This window comes from Gymnoscopelus braueri (genome assembly GCF_963280865.1).
Source record: "Gymnoscopelus braueri genome assembly, chromosome: 10".
Taxonomy (NCBI): Eukaryota; Metazoa; Chordata; class Actinopteri; order Myctophiformes; family Myctophidae; genus Gymnoscopelus; species Gymnoscopelus braueri.
Window position 1 is genome coordinate 19,255,397 of NC_137611.1, and position 11,594 is coordinate 19,266,990.

The following is an 11,594-nucleotide window of genomic DNA, read 5'->3' on the forward strand; positions in this document are numbered from 1 at the left end:
TCACCATCTTTCGTGGGACAAGGGACTTTAGAAGCTGGGGGTGGAAAAGTATATATTGTTGCCTGTTGTGGCTTGGGCAGTAGAGCTGGCTTCTGCTCCTGTGGTTTCTCACTTGCTTTCGGAGGGAGCAGAGGTGGCACAACAGCTACAAAACTTGTTGGTTTGGAGTTTCCATGCAATATTGCTACAGGGCTGGGAGTTGGAGTCTCTGTTGTGATGGATGGTGGTGGTGCTCCATAGGTTACTGAAACCGAAGGAGACAATTCAGTGTCAGATGGAGGCATAGATACCACAACACACTTCTTGTGTACTGTCTTGCTCCCTGAACAAGCTTTGCCTGAATTCTTGTATAACATTGCAGATTTAAAGTCTCCCTTGGATACATTTATACTAGATTTCTCAAGAGACTGCAAGGCCATCTGCATGTTACCTCTTACAACATCCTCTTTGTCTAGAAGCTTCTGCTCTGTTGCAGCACTCTGCAGAGACCTAATAGCTGCCTTGACATCTCCTTTGAAAACTTCTGCTTCTGCCTCTTCCTCTGCGCTCTGAACATCACTCTTCAAGTTAACCATAGGTGGCAGTGAGTGTTGTGCACAATTATTGACTATAACTGCACTTTGTGACATGGAACCCTGTTGACAAGCTTGAAATGTACCATGGCTTTCATGATCTTTCTCTGTATTACTGACCTTTTCAAAAGTTGTCGTTATCCGCTGGCATCTGGAAGAGGAGGATGACATGGAATGTGTCACCGCTGTGGAGCTTTGCTCTTGTGCTGCTGAGACATTCAGGTTATATATCTTTCCCGGAACAATGACCTCACGTTCCACTTGCATACTTTGATTCTTTGCCATTTCAAGGGACCTTTTTGCTGCTTTGACATCTCCACATATGATTTCTTCTTTCTGCAATTGGTCCCCCTCTGTTTCGGGACCCTGCACCGACAGGTCCATGTCGTAGATGGTTCCGGGTTTGATAACATCCCGCTCAACATACATACTCTGTTGCTTGGCACGCTCTAATGACTGCATGGTTGCTTTGATGTCACCCGCCACAACCTCCTCTTTTTCCACTATGACTTGAGGTTTCACTGCTAGTTGTTTCCTGGCTGATGAGATGTCCCCAGGGACTATTTCTTCTTTTGGTATACAATTTTCAACACCGAGGGAGCACTCTGATGAAAATACTTTTTTGGTGTTCTTTACATCTCCTGGCAAAACATCAGAAATGGTTCGCTCCACTCCTTTCTGCAAATAGAGACTTCTCTTTGCTTCTTTCACATCCCCTTGCACAATTTCAAGCTGGTCCTTAGTCACCAGCTCATCATCTTCTGACGTCTCTGTTTGGAGACTCTTAAGGTATTGCAGATCGCCTTTCTCAATGCAGCTTTTATACAAGTTCACATTCCCCTTCTCAATTTCTTCTTTTGGTATACAATTTTCAACACCGAGGGAGCACTCTGATGAAAATACTTTTTTGGTGTTCTTTACATCTCCTGGCAAAACATCAGAAATGGTTCGCTCCACTCCTTTCTGCAAATAGAGACTTCTCTTTGCTTCTTTCACATCCCCTTGCACAATTTCAAGCTGGTCCTTAGTCACCAGCTCATCATCTTCTGACGTCTCTGTTTGGAGACTCTTAAGGTATTGCAGATCGCCTTTCTCAATGCAGCTTTTATACAAGTTCACATTCCCCTTCTCATTCTCATCAACTCTGCAGGAGGATGTGGCCTGCTGATTCTTGGCAGTAGCTAAGAGGTTTCCGATGGTAGACTTTACATCACCCTTTTCAATGTCTTGGCTCTCTGTTTTGGATTCACAATGGCAGACGAGTGAGTAAACGGTCATTTCTGCTTGTCCCTGTGCAGACTCCTGCATTATTATTCCTTTTTTCCAAGACTTACTTTGAACAAGAAGGTCATCGATGATTTGGGCAATGTTTTGCATCCGCTGATCCCTTTCCAGGTTCAGAGATGATGCAGACTGATTGTTCGGGAGTTCTACTATTGTCTTGTTGACTTGACCCTTTTCAATTTCTCGGAGAAGAGTAATCTGGGGCATCAAAGTAGGCTTGCATAATAACTGTAACATGATGTTCCTGATGTTTCCCTCAATAACCTCCTCCTTCTGAATCTGTACTCCATCTGTGCTGGCTAGCTGATATTTCACCATGTTGACACTGCTAATCTCATTTGCTTCAATCACAATGCCACTTGAGTGAATAAATTCCAGTTGATACAGATGGGAAAGGGAGTCTGCAACGCTGGTGGCTGTAATTTTGTCCAGTGGAGTGGTTTCAAACAGCCAGGTAGTGCTCTTCACGTCAGCTTTTGGTATCTCCTTCACAGAACCCTGTGATGAGGTGGCATCAGCTTCCTTGATTTTGTCCAGTGGCTGGGATTCAAACAGCCATGTGCAGCGCTTCACGTCTCCTTTCTGGTTGTCCTCCCTGTGAACAGTTGTAAGGGGATCCTGCTCCTGTGTTTCACCTTTGAGGCTGTCAATTGGTTGATTCTCAAAGAGCCATGTGGAGGTCCTGACATCACCCTGCTGGACATCGGTGACGCTAACCATTCTCACATATTGTTGGTGAGTTGACTTCTCAGATTCAAACAGCGTTTTATTAAGCTGCACATTGCTGCTTCCCAAGTCCTCCACAACCCTGATGGAGGGCTTATCTTGGCTCATGAAGGAGTCCAGTGGCTGTGTTTCAAACTTCCATCTGGCTGACTTCACATCCCCCTTCTTCACATCCTCTTGGGTGACAGCTCGGATGACATAAACCTCATTCTCTGCCTTGATGGCGTCAAGTGGCTTTGTCTCAAACATCCATCTGGCTCCTCTCACATCACCACTCATTACCTCCTCCTTCTTCACTGTAGTTACTTCATGAAACTGCCCCTCTTTGTCTCTGATGGCATACAGTGGCTGGGATTCAAACATCATGGTGCTGGACTTCACGTCAATATTGCTCACAGGCCTTTCCACACAGACTGACTCCTGCTCAAGAGGCTGATCATGGATCTTGTCCAAAGAGAAGGTTTCGAAGATGAACTTCTTGTTGTGCACATCTCCAGCCTCCACGTCACTGACTTGGAGCACGTCTGTGCCAGTATGTTCCTTATCATTGATCAGGCTGATTGGACGGTTCTCGAACAGCCAGGTGCATTTATGAACGGAACCTTTCTCAATGGTTTCCTCTTTGTTCTGTTCATCAAAGGGCATTGCTATCTCTGAACCTATTTCATCAAGTGACTGGGATTCAAAGAGCTCTTTAACCCGTGACACATCTCCTGACTGAACATCTACCTGGCTGACATATCTCACATCTTGTTCTGTATTTGTCTCCTTTCGGATTTTATCCAAAGTTTCTGTTTCAAAAAGGTGTTTCACTGTTTTGACACCCACTTCAGATTGAACAGCATCCTGGATGGTGCACAGCTTCAAACTCTGCTCCTCGCTATGTTTAATGCTGTCCAAAGGTTGTGATTCAAAAAGCCAAGTGAAGGACTTTACATTAGTGTTTTCTATGGCCTCTTTGTCATTTACCTTGTCAGCCTTGTCATACAAAATATCCATTGGCTGTGTCTCAAATAACCACTTGCAGGTCTTGACATCACCTTTCTGCACAGTCTCCTGTTGTGCAGAGGAACATTGTTCTGTCTGGTTGAACTTGGAATGGATACCGTCTATTGTCTGGGTCTCGAAAAGCCACTTTGCCGTCTTGACATCTCCCTCTGTATCCTCTTCCCTGGTTATGCCTTTGATTAACTCAACATTTCCATTTCCTTCCGCAAAGTGGTCCAGAGGCTTGGTCTCAAACATCCACTTGTAGTTTTGGACATTCCCTTTGATGGACTCCTCTCGGCTGACTGTTGTGATCTCATGGAGATTTCCTGAGCAGTCCTTGATAGCATACAAGGGAGTTGTCTCGAACAATGCTTTATTATCTTTCACATTCCCTGCTGTGATGTCATTTTCCTTCCTCTCAATCCTCACCTCACCAGAATGGGCAATGTTGCCCAGAGGAATTGTTTCAAAAAGATTTTTGAATGACTTTACATCACCCCTTTCAATCTCGTGCTCTCTGACTGAGGCACTCTTAGTAATATTGCTGCTCTCAAACATTTGCTTTTTGCCTTTCACTTCTCCTCGTTCATCTGCTGAAAGGGAGATTTTCTTCAAGTGCCCCACTTCACAGCTTTCACTGAGAGTGTCCATGGGCTGAGTTTCAAACAGCCACATAGAGGTCTTGACATCTCCTCCAAGTATTTCTTCACGTTCCAAAGCCTTCTCTGCGGAGTCTCCCTTCAGAGTTGCCATGGGCTGTGTCTCAAAGAGTTTCCTTTTGTTCTCAACATCAGCCTCCTGTGTGCAGTCAGCCACGGTTCCTTCAAACCTGTGCACCTCCATCCCCTCTTGTATTGTACTGAATGGCTGGGTTTCAAACATCCACTTCTTTCTATCCACTCCTCCATGCTGGCCTTCCTCCAGTGATATGCCCCGGATAATTTTCACTTCGTCAGTACTCTTATTGATGACATCCAAAGGTTGGGTTTCAAAGAGCCAGCGTGCAGTGCTGGTGTTACTGCTCTTGATCTCCTCCCTGCAGATGGACTTGATCTCATGAATGTTGCCACTGTTGTCCCTGATAGCACAGCATGGCTCTGTCTGGAAGAGCTTCACAGTCTTCTGAACATCCCCCTTCTGCTCCTGAAGCTCAGACTTAAGTTGCAGGAAGTTGTGGTCTTCGATGGAGTTGCACCGCCCTAAATCGCCGAGTGGTCTGGACTCAAAGAGGAGCCGAGCCCCGCTCACATCCCCTGTCTGGATGGGTTCTTTCAGCACAGCTTCAACTATTTCACCTTCCTCTGTTTTTGGTTTATTCAGGGCATCTAAAGATTGGGTTTCAAACAACCAGGTTGATGTTCTGACGTCCCCTCTGACGGAGGTCTGCCTTTCTGCAAATGCACGTTGTTGGTCACTGTCAAGATGCTCAAACATGGTGGAGGTGCCTCTGACGTCTCCGCCTTGTAAGAGCTCCTCATCCAGAAGCCTCTTGGTTGCATGTGGATTCCCAATGTTGTCCAGAGTCCAGTTCTCAAAGATCCACCTCATAGACTGAACTTCTGCCAGATATTTTGTATCTGCTCCCTGGGAGATTTCTGACTGCATTGCCTCAACTATCTCCTCATCCACGACGTCACTGAGGTTATCCCTCACGTCTGGGTGAATGTGTTTAAACAGCCTCTTCAGCTCGTTCTTCTGTCTTTGCTGGTAGAATGTGGAGAAGCATTCTTTAGGTGGAGGGGCAGGTAGGCTTGTTAGTGGCGGGGGCCCTTCGTAATTGAGGGGTCTGGGTGGTACTGGGGGAGGTGGTGGAGGAGGCAGGTCGTCCTCATCATGAGATGCATCTGAAACAGTGATATGTCTGGCAGGGTCGGCCATCTTGAAATGAAAAACAGAGACGGAAGGAGCTTATGTTATTGTCAGTATTTAGTCATCAGAAATTGTATTAGTTAAGGTTAATTAAAATGTTTGATAGCCATGCATCAAAGCAAAAAGTCATACTTTACCTTTGTCTGTGCTCACTGGATGTTGATCACAGCAAACCATCTTCTACCATGCCAGGGTTAGTGAAACACTTCATGACTGTTAGTATGCTAGCATTGCAATATCATCTTAATTTAGTTGGCCAAATAATTGAGTGCACTACTGCACTATGTTTTTACTTGGATCTATAAATCGCAATTAGATAAAGAATGATTGCGTGACATTGTAGTGATGATCTGCTTTAAATGTCTATTAATGATATGTTTACCTGAGGGCAAATGAATTAATTAAAGCAAATATTAATTATCCAAATTGACTCTTCATAACTGAGCTCAGATGAGGCTGCCCAATTAGGTTCTGGAAGTATCTCAATGACCATTAGTATTAACACAATTTCAACAACCACAAGTTCGCAAAGATCATAAATATCTATTTGGTTATACCATTGGTTATAATGATTTAAACACCAATAAAGAATGGTCACAACATAACAATCTTTGCCAAATTAATTTGACTAATGTCGAATATTTCCAAAGATTATGAGCAGTTGTTAAATGCTGCTCATACTGAAATGGCCTGGCATGTTCTATAAAATGTAACTGCGTAATGTTACATGGGCATCTACAGAGTCTGTCCATATGTAGAAATGTAGTATATAATACTTATTATCAGTAGTCTCGCATTCCGATTGGAGATCGCCTACCAATAAGTCTGGGAAATCTAAATGTGGAGCTGTCACAAAGCCTATTTTGTAATAATAACTGTCTAAGGTCATAAGTGCTTAGAAAAAAACAACACGTGCACACACACACACACACGCACACACACACAAATCTGTGTTAGTAATGATAAGTAAAGCATACACAGTAGGCCTACCTTGCTGACTTTTGTTCTTGTTCCTGGAGTGCCAATAGATTCCTAATGATGAACAAAATAAACAAAATGTGAATTAGGTTACAGTGTTTGTGTGTTTGTGTTTGTGTGTGTGTGTGTGTGTGTGTGTATGTGTGTGTGTGTGTGTGTGTGTGTGTGTGTGTGTGTGTGTGTGTGTGTGTGTGTGTGTGTGTGTGTGTGTGTGTGTGTGTGTGTGTGTGTGTGTGTGTGTGTGTGTGTGTGTGTGTGTGTGTGCGCGTGTGCGTGTGTGTGTGTGTGTGAATGGGAGGCATGCCAGGAACTCACTGGATGTGGTGAACCTCCAGCGGAGTCTTTAGCTGCCAGTCTTGACAGGTAGAGTGCTGATCTGTCTCTCACCGAGGGGGACGCGGAGCTCCTGTCTCGCCCTGGTCTCAAAACGTCGTCACCGTAAGTGAACCGTGGAGACTTTCTGTCCTCTGCAATGAAGAACACAAAACTTGTTTCATTAATGCCAGTAGGATTTGATCAAACGTTTAATTAACTTCAACTTGAAGTTCACATCACAAGTTCTATTTAAACGTGTAAGTGTATACAAGTGATAGTGCGAGTGCATTAGTATTATTATACGCAAATAATCTTCTGATTGTATACTAATAGATCTTTTGTTTTTTCTTTTACACTTGCAGCAATGAGAAAGCCATTTTTGACCCACATTCACAATGATAATGTCTGTGGTATTGGTATTCTTGTTGTCTGTGGTATGTGGAGTGGGGTGTAACTAAAATATACGGCTGTCATCAGCCATATGCTAAAAGAGTGTGTGTATATATATAGTGGTGTTGCTATGTCTCTTATCTGTTTACTATTGTTGCTGATGGTCGCTTGTGGAAACCCTGTTATCTCCAGCAAAACTAATATAGTATCTAGCCTGGGTGGACAAAATACAGAGTTAAATTAACACTCTGGGTTTTATGGTGTAGGCCTAGACGAGGGAGGCTATACAATAAAATCCTGAGTGTTAACTCTGTTAACACACGCAGGATATGTTATAATGCAAGGCAAAACTCATATTGTCGCTGTCGGGTGGCAACCTTGTATGTCCAAAACTGTTACTTTTCAGAAAATGGAAAAAATAACCTGTGTTCAAATTGATCCAATGTAGTTATTATTGAGTCACAAGCCCATGTTAATTCATTTTCATTGGTTAAATATTCATAAAACCCACAGACTTAACCACGTTCACACACATTTCTTTTCACATTCTTTTTCAAAAGCGGCACGTTGTGAGCATGAAGGTCGGCTACTTTTGCATGACACTGTAGTACAGTGATACTCAAACTCAGGCACAATTTTGACTGGCCCGCCAAGAAATCAATCAAAAAAAGATATCTGTCATTTAATATCACTATGAATAGTACAAAGGACCCCAATTGAAACAAGCCATAGGCTTCTTTTTTTTTATCCTATTTAGTTGACCTTGTATTTGAACTGTACTTTCATGTGCTTTTTTCTGTATTCAATCAATCCAAAAAGTTTTTGTCGCATCCTAAGACAATAATTTGATGACGGCCAGCGGTTCCGGTAGGAGACACAAAGAGTCTCCTTTGTGTCTCCTACCGGAATCATCAAATTATTGGCTTAGGAAAACTAAAAAATATCCATGAATTCAAGTCTCCATGGGGTGACTAATTGATAGGAAGAAAAAAACTGTCCCTTTAATGTTGTCATTTTATCAACTGGCCCCTGGCCCATTGCCATTTTTGTAATGTGGCCCACAGGTTCAGCTATTTGAGTGTCCCTGCTGTAGTATGAGGAAGTAAGTGCATTCATTTATGGGGGAAAAGTCAAAATATGGAGATGCAAGGCAACAGCAACGATATGAATGCTGATCCTATAGCCTCCGAATCCAGCATTGCAATAAACAAAACGACCACAGACCAAGTGCCTGCGGCTGACAAAACAAATGACCCCACACAGCCTGCCAGTTGCCTGAGCTCCTCAATAAACATTGTGCCCATGGGCTGACCATGACGCCCTGGAAGTAAAAAGAAAACCCACAACAGCAACTGCTAGCTCAGCTGGAGTGACACTGATTGTTTGCACATTGTTTTGCATGAGCTCACTGCCATCAAACGGTCAACACCTGACCAAAGGAATGCCACCGGCTGACCCAGTGGAAAATGGTCAAAACTACCACATTCCACAAAAGCAAACCTTTGTTTTTTTCTTTTTACTTATACCTGAAATCCATAGAGGCAAATTGTAAATGTAATGATTATTTTGAATAGTCTTGAATATATATTGAGTTTATATATTCTCATTATGTGTTTGAGGGATCAACTTGGGGGTCAGGCGTATGGCATATGCCAACCAGCTGTAACTAATGGCCAGATTCGTACATACCTCCCTTTTCACACAGTAAGCCCTTACAGGACAAAAGGATGGACCAGCGTGCTGGCGCCTCTCACGAGCCTGGACTTAAAGCATTTTCATAGCTGGATGAGCAGACTGAATGAGGCAACAGCGAGCTGTGCAAGTCCTGTTGAAGTTCCAATCCACAAGACCAAGAGGTCAACCTCATTTAACCACATTAACCCTGGCGTCCCTATTTTGGACATTATTGGCAAAAATTGTTCAGATTGAATTGTTCAAATTTTCAAAACATTTCATAATTTTCCTTTACAGTGGAATTAAAAGTTTTAAATGAAAACTCATCTTGTGTTTTAGCCATTAGCAGGCTTTGCCCGTGTCATAATTTTTTTTTGCATACAGTGTATACTTTAGTAGATCTCAGCCTAACCGTTTCAATGTTATTCTCTGCCATTTGTAATGAAACAGAGTGGAAAAACACTACTCTGAACTGTAAAGTTGCTAGATATATAGGTAAAGGTATAGGCTTTTTTTTTATTCACTACATAGTTTATTTGATCTGAAATTGCTGTATTACTTTAATACAAGCCATACAAATGTACACAAATTCACACCTGGAATAATTGTTCCTTACAAGTGCGGCATTTGAAGCTGGCTTTTAACCATAAGGTGATTTTTAGCTAATGTTGACGAAGATGTTTATGGTACATCCTGTAATGTTTATTGAATATGCAAAATGTAAACAAATATGATATCTTGTTATGTAAGCTATGTGGCCAATGATGACAATGGACACATTGACATCTAGTAACACTGGAATGGTCCTTAATGGCCATTCCATGTGGATGTAACTCGCGGTGTGATTGGTCAAGACAGATGTCTTGTGTTAGAACCTGTTAGATGCCCCCCACACACACACACACACACACACACACACACACACACACAGAGTAATCAATCACACCTTCAGTTTTTGCAAAGCGGACAGTTATTTCTGATGATGTTTCTTAGGGCTTGGTACCCCCCCACCCCCAACCCCAAGCCAGGCCAGTCAACCCTCTCTTCCAATCTTCCGTTCACAGGAATGGAGAGGTGCTATTAAAGGAACAGCAATGTGAAGGCTTTTGGGCCACAGACAGCTGTCCAAATGTCTGTGAAATGCAGTTGGTATTTGTTCTCCACCAACACCTCAGCTGCTTTCGATTGTAGCCACATTCACAGACTGTAATGAAACCTACCCAACCAAAAGTGGTACAATACAGACCTCAATGCATTGCCACAAGTAATCCGACGTAGTAATTTTGATTTATTTCCAGAGATTTTTAGTTTCTTATAAGTTACACTGTATCTTTGCATTTCACACTTAAGAGTGCATTAACACCTTTCTGATGGTGACAGAATAAACAATGCCAGTGATAGGTTGACTCTGATCTCTGACCTCCCATTCCAGGCATATCCAGGGATTAGGGGCTGAGAAATAACAGTCACCAAGGAGATGCCAACAAGAAGAGATATAGCTAAGAAGACACTTGAGTTTTGTGACTTTGGATATTTGTGTTAATGTGTTCATGAACTCTGAATAAAAGCCTATCCCTTCATCAGCAGAATATCTCACAAATCCTCTTTTCCAAGCCCCAAATACTTCACAGGCAAGGCCTTTATGTCTGAGTGATAGATTTGAACAGTGGTATTTTGGGGTAGAATAATAACATAACATAACATTTACTGTCTTCTTCAGCTTAAAAACAATTAAATGATCAACTGCAGGCAAGTACAAAACTGAAATTTCAACAATGAATTTTAAAAAGTATATATTTAAAGGTAGGGTAAGTGATTTACTTTGGTTAAAATAAGTGTTAAATAGCTCTATATTCTGATAGTACTCATTGCTATAGAATGTTTGTTCAGTAAAAGGAGTCTCCCATGTCTCTCCAGCTCTTTATTAAACAGAAAATGCATTTTCAGTGCTCTCTCCTGATTGGCTTAAAATGTGTCACCTACCTGAAAATGTACTATATTTTGTTTACTAAAGAGCTGGAGAGACCCCTGTGACCGAACAAACACTCTGTAGCAATGATTACTATCAGAATATAGTACTTTAACCTTTTTAAGAAAGAAAACCAAAAATATCACTTACCCGGCCTACCTTTAACAGTGTACCTAAATTACTACTTCTCAAAGGAGCTATTTTCCATTATTAGCTTTTTCCCTGTAACAGTTTAATCACATTAACCCTGGCGTACCGTTCAATTGTTTTAAAAAAACTTCAACATTTTCATCTACAAGATCACAACTGATCGCAATGTGACACGTTGTGAGCTCGTAGCTCAGCTATTTCTGCTATTTGTCATATAACAAATTATATAGGGCTTAAGTGGTTAATAAATCATACTCACAAAAGTTCTATCCCTTGCGAACTCGATTGGTTTGGTACGAGTTGTTGGATAAAGGTCCTGTATTGTCTCCTGTGGTTAGCCTCTCAGCTTGAAGCTGCTCCACTATGTGTCTCAGTCTCTGTCAGTCCTTCTCTGTCCCTGTCAGGTCACTGTGTCTCTAGTGCTCTGGCCCTGGTGGCAGCTGATTTTTATCAGACCCGCTGCCCCACTGAGAGTTTGACTATTTTGGGAGGGTGACTGATGGCTGTTACTCGGCTGAGTCAATCACCTCTGTTAGGGGTCTGGGGCACCCCCCACCTCCCATTCCCATAGCTACATTGTCACCTATCATGGGCACTGACAGGGAGGGACCTCTCTGTGATGTCAGTGGGTGTGAGATAATAAAACACACATTACTCTACTGCATGGTGGTCCTATT

General features: G+C 42.5%; 1 protein-coding gene across 1 annotated transcript; it reads right to left on the minus strand.

Annotated features, from left to right (window-relative positions):
- Window positions 1–107: 107 nt before the first annotated feature.
- Window positions 108–11,345, minus strand: xirp1 (xin actin binding repeat containing 1). Its single transcript, XM_080440660.1, has 5 exons — window positions 11,177–11,345; window positions 6,735–6,886; window positions 6,432–6,473; window positions 693–5,450; window positions 108–244 (listed from the first exon to the last, which is right to left on the minus strand). The coding sequence occupies exons 4-5, from the start codon at window positions 5,448–5,450 to the stop codon at window positions 242–244; spliced, it is 4,761 nt and encodes a 1,586-aa protein (XP_080296786.1). The 5' UTR covers window positions 6,432–6,473; window positions 6,735–6,886; window positions 11,177–11,345; the 3' UTR covers window positions 108–241.
- Between the last annotated feature and the right edge of the window lie 249 nt (window positions 11,346–11,594).

Coding starts and splice junctions, on each gene's coding strand:
- xirp1 (XM_080440660.1), bottom strand. CDS start 5,450: ATGGCCGACCCTGCCAGACATATCACTGTTTCAGATGCATCTCATGAT.